Source organism: Vanellus vanellus (assembly GCF_965231255.1).
Source record: "Vanellus vanellus genome assembly, chromosome: 3".
NCBI classification, from domain to species: Eukaryota; Metazoa; Chordata; class Aves; order Charadriiformes; family Charadriidae; genus Vanellus; species Vanellus vanellus.
The window spans coordinates 45,528,071-45,546,672 of NC_138907.1; the positions used below are offsets into that span (position 1 = coordinate 45,528,071).

The 18,602-nt window shown below is 41.0% G+C and overlaps 1 protein-coding gene across 1 annotated transcript in view; it reads left to right on the top strand.

Annotated features, from left to right (window-relative positions):
* Nucleotides 1-3,302: 3,302 nt before the first annotated feature.
* TARBP1 (tRNA guanosine 2 -O-methyltransferase TARBP1) overlaps nt 3,303-18,602 on the top strand; it is a gene marked incomplete at its 5' end in the record, with an annotated part of 39,489 nt that continues 24,189 nt past the window's right edge. Inside the window, 12 exons of the mRNA XM_082480977.1 lie at nt 3,303-4,167; nt 4,261-4,358; nt 5,324-5,393; nt 6,250-6,398; nt 7,512-7,564; nt 9,402-9,499; nt 10,739-10,874; nt 11,923-12,019; nt 12,895-12,984; nt 14,756-14,894; nt 15,874-15,970; nt 16,265-16,440. Of these exons, the coding sequence (XP_082337103.1) occupies nt 3,303-4,167; nt 4,261-4,358; nt 5,324-5,393; nt 6,250-6,398; nt 7,512-7,564; nt 9,402-9,499; nt 10,739-10,874; nt 11,923-12,019; nt 12,895-12,984; nt 14,756-14,894; nt 15,874-15,970; nt 16,265-16,440 (2,068 nt within the window). The remainder of the gene's footprint in view (nt 4,168-4,260; nt 4,359-5,323; nt 5,394-6,249; nt 6,399-7,511; nt 7,565-9,401; nt 9,500-10,738; nt 10,875-11,922; nt 12,020-12,894; nt 12,985-14,755; nt 14,895-15,873; nt 15,971-16,264; nt 16,441-18,602) is intronic.

Sequence of the window (18,602 nt, forward strand, 5' to 3'; positions counted from 1 at the left end):
AACTTTTTAAAGACGTACATTTGGCCTGGGCTCTAATAATCTAATGTGGTGGCTCAGCTCAGCAGTGGCTTTATGGCAACAGCATAACAGGCGTTTCCAAAATCCAAAATCCAATACAACCAACCCCTGGAATGATCATCCACAGATTGTTCCTAGTACAGAATTGATCACAGGGGAAAACATTTACATCAGAACAAGTATATATTTGTCTAAAAGAGTATTCAGTTAACTAAGGCACTGATTTTTTAACTAGGAGTGTGAGGAAGGAACCTCCATCCTCTTGTATTGCTAAATTGGTGTAGCATTATGGATCCTGATGAAAATCAATAAACTACTATTGTTAAGTATCTGAGTTGTAAAATCAGCCCCAGACTTGGTCAGCTAGTTATCATATGCTGGAAACCCAAATCATCAGCAAAGGCGCTGTTATAAAATTCAGGTAAGAATGAACACTGATACGTGTTTCTCATCTCTGTCCTGCCTTCCACGGGCTCAGTAATAGTATTAAACAGCACAGAGAGCCTCTGGTTAAGGGAGAGGAGTGTCTACTAAGCCCCACACCTGTTAGAGGGAGTAGTATTTCGTGGCCTATAGATAGTAGTGGCCTGTGAAGAGGACATGTCCGGACTGGCCATTTATTTCAGGGCTGTCTGCTATTGTAGTAGACTGGTTTTGATGTTTCAGGTCTTTCTCTATTCCTCTTAGTCTTGGGTTTCTAAACCAGATGAATCTGATTGAGGGAGACTATCTCACATTGCAGAAATAAAGCAAACAGTTGCAGGCTGTCCTCTCTAAAAAAAACCAATAAACATCTAGATATTCCAACCTTTGACCTAGCCCATATGCTGAGGCTGGAGGGGACCTGGATAGGTCAGGGCATACAGAATATCTTCTAAATAGGGGTGCAGAGAGAGATTGGCAGGTGTGGGATGTTGCGAGTGCCGCGGCCAGTGCAGTAAGCCTAGGCTTTGGGGTCCTAGAGGTGGCTGCAGCCGGCAGCCCTGCGAGCCGGGCTGGCTTAGGAGGAAGGCAGGAAAGGGTTGGGATCAGGTTGGAAAGCGGAGAAAACAGAATGGGACGTGGTCTTTGGTGAGGTAGGGGTATGTGTTGGAAGTGTAGAGCTGGAAAACACAAATTTAAGGTCCTAGCATGAGGACACTTAACAGGTACAGCACAAGGGTGTGAACGCTGTGGCTCCTACCATTTGAAAATTACAAAATGCTGCTTCTTGCTCCTTTTCTCTCTCTTATTCACCTTTCTGGCCTTTTTTTTTTTTTTCATTGTTGCGTTGTTGTTGTTTATTCTTCTGCATCACTTTCTACTCAGCAGCTCCCCAGCCTAATCTCCCATGGGCTTAATTTCTCACCCATTTCTTTTTGTCTGATAAGATGATCTGCTGGGAAAACAGTTCCAATTTAAATGCTGATGTTTAACTTGATGAAATAAGACTTTAGATTTGGCACCCCGCTGTGATAAAAATAAAGGCAAGGCAGAATTCAGAGAACAATGGAGAAACAGCACAGCACCTAGTATTTTATTCCGTTTTGATTACTACTTGTGCAGACCTTTAACGCTTCTTTTAGTTAAGTCTTACAGGTGTCTGGAAGGGAAGAGTAAGACTGTTATAAAGAAGGGATACCCTGCTCGGCACTTTTTCAAGCCTGATAAAAAAAATAAACACCCACAATTTATCAGACTGCATGCTATACGTAAGAAATGGGGGAATTACTAGACATCAGAGCAAATGGAAAAGCAAACAAAATGTATTATGGCATGAAACAGATTTCAACTGTAAGCATCCCATTTACTAACATACATTATACCCATTCCTCCTCTGAGGAATGTTTTTCTGTGTGTAACAGAACTAGGTTTTACTTTACATTTAAGTAAATGGATCAGTTTGAACGGTTTTCTTGAGATTTTTCTAGATTCTGTATTTTATATATAACTGAACACATGCAGAGTGGTAAGGCATACAGAAACTGCGTTATCTAGGTTTAAAATAATTCCTTTCCACCTTCTTTTCCTAGAATATATCGCATGTATAGTCACACTACAGGTGCCCTTCTAATAAGAAGCTGCAGGCTTTTTGCAACTGGTAGACTCTCTCAGAGATAACAAATTTCTAATAAAGTTTGGGGAAAAAGGATAGCCAGGAAAAGGAGAGACTGTACTCATGTTATTTGGAGAGAGTGATCAAGTGGGAGCTCACACTGAAAAGTTTTGATAGGTCTTTCTTCTTCATTAGACGTCTAAGCAACTACAGCTTAGCCAAGGTAACTCCCATACCCATTGGAAATCGTGTTGTATCCGTGCTGCTGCGCAGGGAATTTGCTGTTCACAGCTTTTGGAAGAACAGAAGGTTCCAGCTTTGCCCTTTCCGATGATGATGTATTCTAGGTGAGCAGTTCGCCACCATTTTTGATACGCCGATCTCTTAAATTTTTTTCAAGGGAACTGTAACCTTGTGTAGTGAATTTACACTTACTGGAAACCAGGTTGCTTTTCTCAGTTATACGCCTTGGCTGCACTAGTACATGAAGCCGCTTGGGAGTCGTTCTCTGGCCCCAGTGCCAGTGGCCTGGACCTTCATAACAAGCCAACGGCACGGAGCCAGCACCCAGGAATGCCGCCCGTCTCTTCCTGAGGCGGGTGCGGGGCATTCAGGCAGACCTCCGGCATGCTGTGATGACAATGTAGGCTGGTTTCAAGAACTTACATTGATATAAATGGCAACAACACCCCCCACAGATGGAAAACCTAAGCATTTTGTGTGACTGCTGCCTGACCATGTGCTGCAATGGGCATGATGGCTAAAGAGAGTTTCGAAGACACACAATGAAGGAAGTTCCCCCCCTCGAACACGGTCCCGACACCCAAGATGTCTCCGTTAGGCCTTCCTATGCCCAGCCCGTGAGCACACACAGGCTGACCAAGCTTTGCTCAGCAGCTGGGACAACTGGAAACACGCACACTGACAACCGCGCCTGCGCGGGCCTGCACGGCCCCAGAAACCACAGCTTCTCGGCCGCTTTCTCCTCAGCCCCCCCCCCACCCCCAGCCACGCAGCTCCCGCCACTTCTCGGACCGACCCGCGGGGGTCCGCCCGTCCCTCAGCCCGTTGCACGGTCTCAAACGCCCACCTCGCCTCTCGCCTCCCACCGCCCCTCAGCGGCGCCAAGCGCCGCCGTTGGTCGCGCGCGGGCCGGCCGGGCCCCGCCCACCCTCGGCCTGCGCAGGCGCGGCGCTCCCTCTCCGCTCCGCGGCGCTCCGTTCGCCCCCCCCGCGCCCCCCCCCGCAGCATGGAGGTGGTGCTGGCCGACGCGCTGCTGTCCCGCGGCGGAGACCCTTGCTCGCTGCTGCGGGCCCTCTGCGCGCCTCTCTCCGCCGAGCGGGCGGAGGCGCTGCGCCTCCTGCTCCAGCGCCTGGCGGCCGGCGGCCTGCCGCCGCCGGGGGAGGCGGAGGCCGAGGCGCTGCGGCGGGCCGCCTGGGAGGTGGCGCTGGAGCGGTGCCGGCCGCTACTGCGCGGCGGGGAGGCGTCGGCGACGGGGGGTTGCGGGGAGCGGCTGCGGCTGGCGCGGGCGGCGCGGGGGGCGCTGCGGCACTGCGTGCAGCTGTGTGGGGCGCCGCTGGCGGCGCGGCTGGCCGGCGACGCGCTGGCCGAGCTGGCGGCGGGCGGCGGGGCGGGGGCGGGGGCGGAGGCGGCGGTAGAGGCGCTGGTGGCGGCTGCGCCGCGGCTGGAGGAGCCGGCGCTGGTGGGGCGGTGCGTGGCGGCGGCGCTGGCGCTGGTGGGGGAGGAGGGCGAGGGGGAGGCGGCGGCGGCGCTGGTGGCCGGGCGGCTGCTGCCGGCGCTGGGGGGTAACGGGGCGGCCCTGCGGGGTGTCTGGGATGGGCTGCTGGGCGGAGGCGGCGGGGGGGAGCCGCGGGCCGGGCGGGCGCTGCTGGCCCTCAGCGCCTTGGCCGATGCGCTGCTGCCGCGGGGCCCGCCGGGGCCGGGGCCGGGGCTGGACGCGCGGCTGTGCCCGCGGTTCTGGCGGGTGGTGCAGGAGGGCCTGACGGAGCGGGACGGGCTGTGCCGGAGGAGGGCCCGTTACCTGCTGAAGCGAGCCCTGGACCTCAGCGGCGGGCAGGGCGGAGAGCTGCGCTGCCCCCCCGACGGCGGAGACGGTACGGCGCGGGGCGACGGCGGGGCTGAACGGGGGCGGCTGAACGAGGAACCCGTTCTTTATTTTATTTTATTTTTATTTTTTTTTCTGTCAGAATCGAGTCTGTTTTGGTGGTCTGCTGAGAAGAATGAGAAACTGCAGCAGTTTTGGGAAACTTACATCTTGATAATGGAAACTTTGGAAGGGAACCAGGTAAGGGGCACCCAAAAACCAGCGCGCCCCATAGAATTGTTGAGGTTGGAAGGGACCTTTAAGGTCATCAAGTCCAACCATTAACCTAACCTGACAAAACAACTTCTAAACCATGTCCCCTCATCGTCGTCGGTGAGAGCTCACTTCTGGTGTGTGTGTTGGAGGTATTTTTCATTGGGTGAAATATTTCCAGCTTTGGTGATTGAGAGCATCCGAGTAAGCATTAACAGAAATACTTCTGTTTCTAATTTTAAATAGTTAAAACACAGCGCACATAATTCACTTGGAATAAATTCAAAACTCTCTGCTGTCATTGGAGTAATTCCGCTTAAAGCAGTGGATTGAACTAAGGAAAGCCTGGGCTGCAGCTTATCGCAACGCCATAGGTGACCCATTTCTTAGTGAAAATCAGGCTATTGCAACTTAATAACCTCTTTTCAGGAAAAGGGGGACTACATCTGGGTAGAAAAGCACTTGTGGCCTTGGGTGAAAATTAATGAGTTTGACTCAGCATCCCGTGTACTTGGCAGAAAGATTCCTGTTGACTTGAGGCTTCTGTAATTGTATAGCATTGTGGTAACTATTAGTCTTGAATATCACTAGTTTATTTCATTTGTACATAATTGTTCTGTAACTGAGAGAAATAGTATTTACCAGAATGTTTAATTTTAGAGTTTTGTGCTGGTTTATTCTAATTTTGATGAGTGGAATGCTTGGTTATTAGGAAGTATTATTATTATGATACAGTAGCATGCAAGTACTGTTTTTTCTTCAGTGCTAAACTATGATTGAGTGTTACGTATCAAGTGCTGGGATCAGTTGCACAGGCATTGCAGGTTTGTTGAAGTGCAGTTATATTGTCAATTACTATATTGATGCTATTGAGAGTAAATTCTAGCCAGTACCAGTGGCAGTTCCTAGGCTGAGATATAAACTACTTAGATTACATCTGATTTGCATTTCAGATCCATGTCATAAAGCCAGTGTTACCAAAACTAAACAGTTTATACGAGCATGCTTTATCAGGGGAAAAAGGTAAGACAACTTTTTCTGAAACATCTCCTAAATCTTAGGTGGTTAAGTCACGCTTTTTTTTTTTTTGCTGCTGTTTTAGTAGCAGCTTTTTGTTATGTTTTGTTTCTCAAAGTAGCTATTTTCTGGATGGTTGTTCCAGTTTTTGTGGGTCTACTGTATGCATAGGTTGCTTGGCAAACATGCACAGGCAGTGCTGCACAAAGAAGAAATCCTAGCATATGCTTATTGCTTGCTATGATGTCTTGAAATATTTTTTTTCTGTCAGCAAATGGTCATTTTTCACTACAGTTTGCTCTACTTAAGCTAATGTGAAAATAAAACAAAGCGAGAGATTCCTGGGGTGAGTCATATGAGCCAAGTTACCTGCACAACTCCCTCATTGGAAATGAGGAGAGAAGGAATAAAATGAGTGCTGAGACAGCATGGTGAAGGATGTAATGTCATCTCTTGTAGGGCAAAACGGAACACATCTAATTAGGTGGTGCAAGATGTTACAAGTTAAAGATCAGAGATTTGTAAAGCGGGAAGACTGTTAATGTGAAAGTATTGCAAGTGAATACAACGTTGAGATGGGGAGAGTTGCAGGAAAAAGGACATGTTTTTTATATTTATTAGTAATTTTAATGTGTAACTACTAAAATTTAGAGGGTAAGTTTTGAAAGACTTGTTAATAAATATTTTTTTAATTGGATATTTAGCAGGGTACTTTTGTAAGTATAATAGCTATAATAATCTTTTTTAAAGGTCCTGTAGATTGACTATGATATTGTCCAGAATGTCAGTATGCTGTGTGTTAGTGTGCTAATGTGTCACTGTCATTTCTGTGTCAGTTTAGAATAATTTGCTTTTGTAACAGGCTGTTGGTTGTTTCACCCATCATGGCACATGTGTATCTATAAACGAATGTTTGCGAGTGAGAATAAAACATTGACGAAGGAAGGCATTCTTCATTTTCTGGAGCTTTATGAAACAAAGCATCTTCCAAATTCACGTGGTTTTTCGGAGGTAAGGGTGTTAACTGTTACTTGCCAGAACAAACTGATGTTCTAATTTGTAATATATCTTAACACTAACTGCCTCACTAGTGTTGGAATTGGACATGTTCTGTAAAAATAACATCTTACTTAGCTGTGTGAATGATAGCAATATTTGTAAGTGGGATCAAATATATAATTACTTGAAAAATGGCCTGGCTAGAGGGAATGCATTTTTAAGTGCAGTCATTCATTCCTATATTGCAAACTAATGCTCTCTATTTAAAGTTGGCTCCCAATTTACTGAAATTTATTAAGAGAAGTGAAATTCTCAGAGGAATGATGGATGCTTCAGATTTTCAGAGCCTGCTGAACCTTTGCGAAATTATTAATTAATATTAATTAGTGTCTTGGATAAACCTGGTCAACAGACTTCAAGTCTGTGCATGCTGTCTCCTACTCAAGGATGGATTTTGAAGATCCACTGCTAGATAATCCTGTGAGGAGGGGAATATCGCTGTAGTACAATCAGTATATTACTGTATCCCATTAAAAAACACACTTTAAAATATTCCATATGTGGGAATAAATACTGTAAGTTTAAAATTCTTAATTTTTTTATTAGTATCATTTCTAGGCTGACTCCCCAATCAGCCTATGCCTTAGTAAGGAGTGATCTATATTATACTTTTATTTCTTCCTTCTCCTCTTCATAGAAGAGCGTTGCCCTCAGAGGCTAACATTTCTGACTTATACAAATTCAATCAGCCTCTTGGTGACTAACTTGAAATCCAGTCAACCTTAAATGCATGCTAAATCTTTCTGCTTGTGTTGGCCCCTAGTCTTTCATGTTTGAGTATCTTTTCTCCATCCATTTCGCAAAAGGATTTCTTACTTACCTGCTCCTTTCACAATGCTCTGTGAAATATACCTAGTGAAAAAATTGCTTTGCTTGTTTAGTCTCCTGCTCCCCCTTCTCCTTAGTTTCCTCCTCTTTTTGGTCCTACCTAGTTAACACTAGCAAGAGTGTTCTCTGATTTCTGACTCTGTCCTTTTAAAGTCTGGTGAAATAAGTCTAGTTACCCTCTGTGTAGCAGTGCCTTTTGAGTGTACGTTTAGCCATGTTCTTGTTTCCTTTTATCAGTTTGTAATTGGACCATTAATGGATGCCCTCTCAGAAAGTTCCCTCTATAGCAGGTAAGCCACTGATTTTTATTTTTTTTTTAATATACCTGTTATTGGAAATGTATTCTAATCATAGTGGCTTGAGTATATGGGTAAGGCCTTGGATAAAGGAAAACACATTAGTAAGTGGTGTTGCTGAACTCCCTGACAGGTACAGAGTTTTTCAGGAAAGGTACGTGGCTGTGGGTTAGATGAAGTGGGTTCAATTTTATCCTAGTAATAGCAACATAGAGATGCCTCAAGGTCCTATTTTACACCTGGTATTGAAATCCTAATTTGGAAATTAAATGAGATATGATAAATAAATAACTTGAAGATAAAAAAAAAAAAATTTATGTTTTTTTTTGCCATTCAGAAAGAAGGGGCTGCTCTAATTGTTCCCAATTCATAACTGAGAAAATGTTTTTTCAGCGGTGCCTGCTTATCTTTTGGGAAATTAATACTTTTTCACAGGAGATTGTTTGAGGTCAACAGAAGACAGTGGCCTCTCTTGGTGTGAATACGTAAAGAACAGACAAAAGTTTGAGGCGTTGCAAGTTGCTACGCGTTCAGTGTACTGGTGGCATTTAGTCCTTTGTGCTAGTTGTGTGGAGAGTACTGAGAACGGGGAGTACAGTGCTGAATGCAGTTCATGCGCTGAGCATTACGCCAGATGCAGCAGCTTGGGTGATTGAGCTAGCAACCTGAAACTCAGTTCAGAACGATGTTGGAGGAGTCTTGACTGTCTGACCTGGTTAGGCAGCTAGAAAAGTTGACACTGCCTATTTATGCACTTTTTTTTTTTTTGAGGGGAGGAATGTGACTGTTGCTTATTAAACTGGTGATCAGTTTGGATTGGGTGATTCTGGGTAAAGTGTAATCAAAATAGTTTGTTTCATCTAAACATGACAGGACAAGTGTGACCTCTTTGGGCTCTTGCAGCAGTTACGTGTTTCTTATCTGAGTCAGCTGGCTGCAGTATGCTTTCCATGGGCACATGCTGATGGCAAGTCAGAAGTTGAAGCAAGTGATGAGTATTCCAGTGTGTATGTTAGAGCTGTGTTGGATCGATGCTTTATAATCTTCTCTCTTAGCTTCATATTTTTGGTGAAAGCACTGGGATATGTAGAGGAGGGTGCATGTTTAAGTATACCAAGAATATATAGAGTTGTTATGGTTAATGTCAGGCTGTATGAGAGAAAACTGTAAAATCTCATGACTGTCTGATGCTAATCCTTGACAGCCAAGATCCTCAGACTTATGATAGAACATGGGTTGTTTCTGTTGGTTGGTCTCATGGAGCATTTCTTGCGTCTTTACTTAACCTTCTGTGCTGATCAGTAGTTTTGTTTATACCAACTTTAGAATCTTGCTCCCTAGCACACTTGTGTAGGTAATTTGTCTTTGTGGTTCTCCAGATCAGACCAGTTGCATCCTTCTTACGTACCACAGATCTTGTCCTGTGGGCCTCAGCAACCCGCTCCTGGAGGCCCGTGTCATTCTGTGGGTGTGGACGCAGGGTTGAACTGACAGTCCTGTTTCTTACTGTAGGCTCAACATAAGGTGCTCTCAGGCCTGAGTAACTGGACTTGAGGCTGCACTTGGATGTCAGAGTGTGCCACCACCATGCCTTTGTAGGCGACCAGGGAGAGTCATGCTGTTGTGGCCTTCCCCATCCCCTGTGTGTTTGCTGGGTGCTGCTGGAATACTGGGATAAGCGGAGGTGGCCAGCACTCCATCTCTGTGGGGGTGTTGGAGCAGTCTCTGCAGTGAGTTAAACACTGAGCTACAATTTGTTTTTGTTTAGGGGTAATCCTACTTGTAGCTGTTAACATGCCAGTTGTGTATGTGATGTTTTAAAACCCAACAGGACACCAGGGCAGTTGATGGGAGCCTGTCCTCCTTTGGGAATGAGGCTACAGAAGTTTTTGGCTACTTATGTCACGCTTCTTCCAGAGGAAGAAAAAGGTATGTTTCAATTTCACCTTTATCTTTTTTTTTTAAATAAATCAAATAAAAACTATGGACCCATTTTCCAAATCTCATGTAAGCATTTACCATTGTTTTTCTATACTCCTTGAGAGAAAAAAGGAGTAGTTCTCCTTGTGGCAGCAGAATTTCCAGAGAAAAGAGAGGTCTTCAGAGGCTTTGAGGGATGCTGCAGTATTTAGCTACAGAATTATTTTAGGGGCAAACTGAAGCAGACCTACTTTTTTATTTAAAAAAAACTCAAACAAGCTCCTAAGTTCTGAGGGTGAAAGGTGTTTGCAGATTCTTTTTTCTTTATTTGTGAGCGTAGATAATACTGTGCTGAGCAAAACCTTTACAACTATTCTTATTTTTCTTTGTTGTGGGAGGTTTGGGAGGTCTTGGTGTGGGTTTTTTGGTTTGGGTATTTTTATTTTTGTTTTTTAACCTATGTGCCAGGCTTTTGTAGTCACAACCTGTGTAGTTAGGCATTCAAAAGAGCCAGTCCTAGTCTGAAGCTGAGTAAGGATTCTTTTATTGTGAGGTTGGATGGAGGAAGATTTCTGAGATTGTTCCAAATTTTGGTGTTAGTGCAGGCTGAAAAGAAGCAGCAACCTTTGACAGACCAGAACTTAATATCTGTTCAAATCAGATTAAATAAGGGTAGACCCAGGTCTGTTCAGTATCCTGTATCTATAGGTACATACATATTCTGGTAGGAAACTTCTTACATGTTTGTAACGCCATAGATGCCCTATTCTTTGCCCTGTCCCAAGGCATATATTTTATCACAAAATGGAGAGTTTGTGATTAGCAACCCTGAGACTGGGTGACCTGCTTCTGCAAATTGTAGCTGTGGTGTCTTGTTGAGGCTTGCATCTGTTAAACTGGTTGAATCGCCATGTACTTTGGTCTGCCATTACATGGACTGAGTAGCAGCTTAAAAAAAGGCATTGTCTAGTACTCAAAACAATCAAATTTAAAATTCTGTTACTGAACATGGTGATTAGTGCAGATCACCAAAACCAAAATTTGGTTTCTTTTTGGTTATCTCTTTACCATATTACCTTACTGACAGACTTTTTTGCAACATACTTTTTTCATTGAAGTAATTAGGAAACTATTCTGCTGTCTTTCATTTAATTTTCAGAAACGATCATAAAACTCTCCTGTCATTTAAATGCATTGGAGAACAAGAAATCACTCTGGATTGTTTGTTTTGTTTATTTTTATTTTAAGGTAGTTTCCTGTTAAAATTTATTCAGAAGATGACAAGTAGGCATTGGTGTGCGGTTCCCATTTTGTTTCTTTCTATGGCTCTGGCATATATCCCTGCGTGTAAAGTGCTGGGTACTGAAGGACTTCATGCTTTAAGGTAACATGCACTGCATTGTGTTCTTGCAGACTTGTAAAGAAATGTGCTGAACATCTGGAGAGTCAGGATTTAATTCATGTGTTTTACTTCTGGGAGGATGTGATGGCTGTGCGTGGGAATGGAAGGTTCTATCTCCTTTACGTGTAATTCACAGAGGAAAGCAATTCAAGAGCCAGCGTATTTATATCTCTGTGTGACTTAAAAAAAAATAGTGTTTTGCCTGTCAGTCCTTTGCCATTGCTTCTTTTTTTGGCATCGTTTTTCCCTGGTCTTCCATACGTCGTAACTGATACATATCAATCTTCTTCCTTTTCTTCTAATTACATTAAAACTTTGTTTAATGGCATCTGAGGCTATATCAGGGGACAGCCCACGAAACTGAGAACTGAGACTTGTAAATAAAAGGCTAGGTAAAAGTTCTTGGCATGCATATTGTCCTTAATCACACTGATGTTTCTTAAGTGTCTGCTTTCACTTTATAGAGCCACTAAAAATCAGTAATTATTCCAGTTTAATCAAATTTGAGCTTTGAAATAAAATCTTAGTGGTGGAAGGAATATTGGATAAAAGTAGTTTACCAAAAAAAGAGAGGCCCAAAAAAGTCAGACACGCCTCTGCTGATAAAAGATCATTTAAGGTTTCTTTGAGTGTTGTGCTAGAGTGAGAATTTGATGGCAAACATATTTTATTTCTATATTTATTATAGATAGAAACGCAAATATTAAATTGCCAGTTTGAACTGATGTGACCATGGGAATTCTTCCTTTAGTTGTTGGGTTATTTTTGTTGTTGTGCTCCCCTCCCCTCCCTTTTGTCAAGTATACACTTATCCAAGTTTTAATGTCAGTTTTTGAAAATATTTGTACTATTAGTCTTGGTTCCAGATGGTATGCTGTCTGATCGGGCAGTGATTGTGTTATACTTAGTAAAATATGTTTGTTAAATACAATCATATATATTGAAGATGGTTAGTAACTAGCAAATGCATGAAAATATTTAACCTTCCTAAGTGTATGTTTTCTACAGTGTATATTTTTCCTCTTTCCAGAGATGTCCTCCAGTGTACTATGATTACGCATCAGATTTTGTTGCGTGGAGCTGCTCAGTGCTATCTTCTTCAAACAGCTATGCATTTGACAGATGTGGTGAGTTTAGTTTGGCTTTGTTTTTTTTATCTTCTTCCTGGTGTAATAGAAATGCACTAACACTTTTACAGGGTAAACAGGAGTCAAAAAACTGCTAAATACAACATGGAACAACTGATTTTGCTGGATTTGCAATTTTTTTAGTGACTACTTAAAAAAATTGTGCTATGTAAATATGGGTATGCTTCTGTTAATGTTGGCTTTCATAAATATGTATTTTTTCATTACCTTTTATTAATTGATGTTTTCTTGTAGGTTTTTCATGCAGTAGTTATGGAATAGTATCCTATTATTATATCTGTTGTATAAAGTCAGCTTTTAACAGATAGAAACTAAATGGACTTTTCTGAAATACCTAAGAAAATAAAAGTGTTCCTAATGCCAGAATGTGAAAACTACCATTAGTGTTGAAACAGCAAGTGACTAATTATTCAGTAGTCAAAAGTATTCATGTTTTGGTTGTCTTATAACATGCTTGCTTTCTAGATGAGTAGCCTATCTTCCATATTGTCTGTTGTGGCTATAAACCTGTCTGAGCAGAATTTTGTTTTGTAAATACAAATATAGTACTTATTGGTAACTCTTACTCGTTTAAGTACATTAATTTAAAAGGCATCATCAGCAAATAACAGTATTCTTCTAGTCATTCATTAATTTTTAGGTAGATTTTAATACTTGGGGAAAATTAAATTGTGTTCTCTGGTAAAGATAAGTAGATCCAAAAGATGCAAAAATGAGTCTCTCGTAGAAAGGAAAAAGTCAATTACTTTTTCTGAAACTTTTGCCAGATGATGGCAAATTTCTCGAGTCGTTAGATAGGTTTTATCTGTTGTATATTATGTTGGCAACTATTGTATTTTGATTAATTTCTTCAGGAGAAAGTATCCCTCCCAGAAATGTCAAGCTTTCTTCTGTCCCTTAGACCAGAGGAGTCCCTAAGGAGAGATACTATGTTATGGATGGAGGTGAGAACTGAAACTGGTTTTATGGTCATCAAACATTTTTTATTTGTACCTATACAAATGCATGATTTACTATTGCTAGTTTGATATTTAAATACTTAGCTACTTTTGCATAGGTACGTTGTGGAATTTCTGGATGTGGAGTACTGATGGATTTATGTTTCAATTGAAAGCTGTGATATCTATTTATTTTTTAAATTCTATAGTGGGATTAATGTTAACCCTAAACAAATTATTCAGCAGATTCAAAGTGGAAGAATTCTAAGTGGTTGAAGGAAAAGTAAGGTGGGCAGGGAGAAAAATAGGACTTTTTCTTTCTTTGTGCAGAAATTCTCAATTCTGCAGAGAAAAAGCTCTTTCTTGAGGCACAGGTTTGTTTTTTTAACTCCTTCAGAGCTTGTATGCTCCAGTTCATTGTGTTTCTGAGTTCATCTGGTTAGGAAGCTGCTGGTTGTCACCATATTGAAATGCAAATCAGAGTCAGGTCTTACTAAGACTTTTCGTCCCTGAATACTGGTGCTTTAAGAGGCTTTTGTGTGTTTGTCACAGTCCTAGACTTCTGCATCCTCTGCCAAGATTATAGGAACTAAAATTGCTATTGGTAAGCTTGTACTAGTATCTGTAATCTCTCCCATGAGGGATCCATGCTCACTGCTGTAGGTGGTTGGTAACTCCACAGGGACAGTGCAAAGCAGGGAACCTTATGGAATCCACTGAGCCATGACTTGGGCTTCTCTCTCTGATTTTATTATGGGCACCGGGTGGGTGTAACATCCTCAGCTGAAGCTGCCTCTTGCTCATCGGAGTCTACAGGCAGTTATTTCTGTATGTTATATATATATATATATATACATTCTCTTTGTGGCTACTTCCTTCTCATTTCCCCTCAGCTATCTGTTGTAAAAATGCATTTAATGAAAAAGAATGCTATTTTGTAATTTTGCCCTATCTTTAGAGGGATAGTCTGCTAGTATGGATCATGTTTCTCCTACTTCTAGTTATGACATTACTGTCCAAGATAACGTGTATCCTGAGACTCTCTGAATGGGCTAGTTTATGGGCCAATAAAATTGTGCAAGAGCTGCCTCTGATTTGCATGTTGTTTGGATGAACCCAGCACTGGTAGGCATAACAGGGTAATACCAAAGGGAAAACTGTGCCTACCACATAGAGTGAGATTGTAAATTTTAAATTTCTAGAGGATCTGTGGCTTATGTCATTGCAAGATGCAAAATGCTACGAAAAAACCTCAAAGAAGAAATCATCTTATGTATAGGATATACTGGAGTCAACTGAATATGTAGCCATAACTTTGGTTAGTTGTACAGCAATATAATGATAAATGATGTTTTGCATAGTGTCCTCTTGTTATGTACACTGTGCTTTGCATTCTATTTGTTTGATTTTTGGCATAAAAGTTTAAAAAAAGTAAAAGCAGCTCTCACTAGATAACACTTGGCTGTGGGAAGCACTTTTGTGATAAGGGAACTTCTATTAGTCTTGCTTATTTTTAGGAGCTTGGGTTTGGTTTGGTTTGTTGTTTTTTTTTTTTTTCTTATATTGGTACCAGTAATCTTTTTTTGGGTACTCTGAATTACTCTCTGGAAGAACCTTCTGTGATGTTAATCAGAGGGGAGTAGTCTGCTAAGCTTCAAGGTAGAAACAGTTAATACCCCTTACTATTTAACAGTGCTTTAGTGTACCGTTATGTTGGTAATGTCAGTACAGAGCCAGATGGGTATGGTTAAATAGTAACACACTGGTTTTAATTTAGCTTTGCAGGTGGTTTCAAGTGAATGACAGATGCTTCAGAAAGTCTGTAGCCTCTGATTTTGGACATCAAGAGACATCATCGTTATGTCAATATGTGCGCAGTCTTGTGGGAGAGTACCTTAAGACACCAGCATCTGAAAGTAAGTTAAATGTTTATTAATGTAAAAAGATTTTTGAAGATAATTTAGACAAAAAAATTGCAAAAATCCTTTGGATTTTAGAAGAGCTGGTTGTTTGTTTATATTATACCTATTCAAGTTCTAAATAATTTGTGGCATTTGTGACTCTTAAGTTTGAACTTTATTTTCTAATTCCGGTTTTCTTTCATAAAACATAGTCCTACAGTATTACTTGAAAGCTAAGCCTGAATGTTCAGTTGTAATGCTGCACTGATGTTTGTCCATTAGATTTCTTTAATTACTTGTTTGGTGGTGTGTGAAAATGCTGGAGTATGGGGGCAGAGCAGAAGGGAATGTGAATAGTTATGGGTTCTGTAGACTTTCTCAGCAGAGTTTTGCAAAATCACCGAGTATGTTTGTCAAGAGAGATGCCATTTAGTAATGCAGCTTGGCAGCTTGTTAAACACCTTCCTGCATAGTGATGTTCTTTTGATCTTGGACCACTTGCAGTAGATGAGCTGCCACACGTTATAACCAAGGAAGGTTAATTTTAGTTAGTTTTTTTTAAATTTCCCTTTGATAGAATAGTATTAGTTCTTCATATAACTTTCAGCTGGTCAAAATTACGGCTGATGTTTCTGACAAAGCATAATGGAATTATGTTCTCGGTTAACTTCATTTGAATATGCTAATATATTTTTAAAAGCAATAGATAAGTCTGGAAGCTACTACATAATATATGCTACTACATAATATAACACATTGCCTAAAATTGATTTAAACAAGAGATCAATGAGATTACCCTCTTTGAGGTGTAAAGAAAAAGCAATTGTGTTTAGTTTATATCTAGATAAAAGAATGCAAAAAAAGTAAAATAAATCAGTAGTATAAAAACAATTAATGCTAACAGAAATATTACTAATAAGTTACACAAAAGTTTTAAAAAATAACATTAAGGTATTTTTAAAATACTATGGAAACCTTAAATATCTTTAATCAGGAGAAAATTGCTTTATGCCTGACTGGTTTGAAGCTAAGCTTGTCGCAACAATGATTCTGTTGGCTGCAGACGTGGAGCAAATGAGGAATAAGTACAGGTAAGTATGAAATATGTTATTTTACGTTTCCCTCTTTTCAACCCTCTCACTCCTGAAGGATCTGGATCAAGCCTGATCAAGTCAGGAAGTTGTCCACGTTTCTCTGGAGGCTTTCAGTCAGCCTGATCATGCCTTAGACCTCATCAAACTGTTGCTGCAAACATACTGGGTAACATTTCTAAAGATACTTACGTGACTTGGAAACGTGTCCTCTCTTTATTTCCATAAGTGACTTCAGCACTTAAGGCAGATACTCAGAAGAAGAATTTCTTTTTAATTTTTGTTTTTGTGTAGTGGAAAAAGCAACATAGAATGGATTGAACTAGAGGCTTTCTTGAACCCTCTTCTGGATGTCTTGATGAAACTTGGCAGTAATGCTTACATACCAACACTGAAAACAGATAAAAGCCTACAGCTTCTCTTGAAGTTATTGCAGACCCGTTCGTTAAAATGTTCCAATACGCAAGATGGTTAGTGATATCTTCAGTATACTGTGTCTTATATTAATTATAGTCTAACTAAAACTAAGGTACTTATTGTTTTAAGGCTATATTGTCAAATTAATACTAGTCTAGAAGTGGTAAATGTAAATAAAAGTTGACCATCTGGCATATCTGTTATGAAAATGAGCTGTGGGTCTGATCCTACAGGGGCTCTTCTGAAGGTGTCCCAAGGACTGGGAATTGAGAATGTGGAAGGCTTCTGAGTAAACTATTGTTATCCATTAGGGTTAGATTAGCAGTTAGTTAAAATTTGGAGAGTGTGACTGTATTGCAAATATTCATAGGCCTATTCTTTGCCAATGTATGGATTCCATAAATGGGTTAGATACTTCAGAAAGAAATTAGTTCAGAAACACAGCGTAACCTGCTTAGTTGCCACAGGTTCAGCCAGAGCCTTCCCTGAGTGCATGAAGTGATTCTGCTAGACATACTGTTTTCTGAGTTGAGCGTTAAGTAATTGTGTCTCAACTAACGCTCTTTAGACTGGAAAAGACAGGATGCCTCTGATTATTTCACAGTACTAGGTATGATTTCAGTAGGCATGCTTAAATGACTTGCCTTAATTTGACCTTGGTTAAAAGCAAGGAAGTTAAGAGGTACCCACTTAAGCACAGGTCTGCTGATCTGACTCTCTGGGAGTTTTTGCCCCCTGCAGATTGAGCGCTTTAACTTGTAGACCTTTCAGAAGAGTCTGAACAAAAGCTATGGAGTTCCTTACTACTCCTTTTGTTAGAACTTGGTCAGTTTGTAACCAGGATAGACCTATATATTTTTCCTGAGAGCAAATATTTTTTTCATGAATTTGATGCTGAACTGGAACAAGAGGGATCTTGGCATTTGTTTTCTGCTTCCCCAGATTATTTGGGGATTTTTTTCGGTGTTTTTATAGCATGGAATACAAGAGTAGCTTTGGAGCAGGGGCCACAGATCTAGGCTCTTACATGAAAAAAAATGTTTCAGGTTCTGCATCCAGGTTTTGTTAAGATGTCTAAACGCAGTCCTGAAGTAAATGCTTACCCTCATTTTAAAAAGTGCTTTATACATTCACGACCCCATTTGAATTTTAGCTGTTTGACTGAATTATTGAGCTCTAATTATGCAGACTGTTAAAGTTAATGTTGTGGGGTGGTCTCTGAATGCTGGAGTGGATTCCATCAGATGAAACTAAACTGGAAGATGTGCCCCAACTGCCAGTGTGCATCCAGTCTACAGTGAGAGGCTAGAACAAGCTTGAAGCACGTCCCTACAAAACACATGCGAGTGCATGTTAGATTTTTAGTATGAAGAATTTAACTCTGTAAATAATTTCCTTGTGTGCCTTATTTCCTTATGTGTTTGCTAAAGTAGATGTAATTGATTGCTCCCACTTTGGGAATTTTGATGCCCGACTTAGCATGTGAAGTTCTGTTAACAGAGTTCTTGAGGCATGGCAAGGCTGAGCATCACAGTTGACTCCCCCATCGGTACTCCAGTTCATCGTCACTGGAGTCTTTCAAGAGGGCTTCAGAATTGGACTTGTAATATTATGTCTTTTTGTGTTAAGCTAAACAAGGATTGCTTTTCTTTTCTGATATTATTTTCTACGACGTTTTCATGCTTCTTCCCCTGCACAGGAGAGCCAAGTAATAAATCTTGTTTTTGCAGCTGTGAATTCACTGTGGTGAGGGGTAGGAAGAGTAATGCTGTAAAATACGGAAGTTTTGTTTCCATGTTGATTAAACAGGAGGTGAAAAGTCGTGTCTGTCAAACAGAAAATGATAAAATGGGAGGGAAGGAGAAAGGAATTTAATTTTGTGAAACAAAAATAATAACAATTGGGAAGTGTGTTATTTAAGAATACTTTAATGGGGATAGATGTGTCTGAAGTGCATGCTGAAATCAACAGCATTTTTCTACACGTTTTGCTATCTGTACTGTTGTTAGTCCTCACTATTTTAAACAGTAAGATTTTGCTGATATTTTTTTTTTTTTCATAGTGTTACAGAGCTACCCTTAGTGAATTGGATTTTATGTCCAGTATGTTTATCTGAAGAGTTTCTGAATTTTAATTGCAGAAGATGTTTTAGTGATTTGAGATTTATGATGAAATGTGATGATAATCTGATATAGTTAAATGGTTTGTTCTAAAC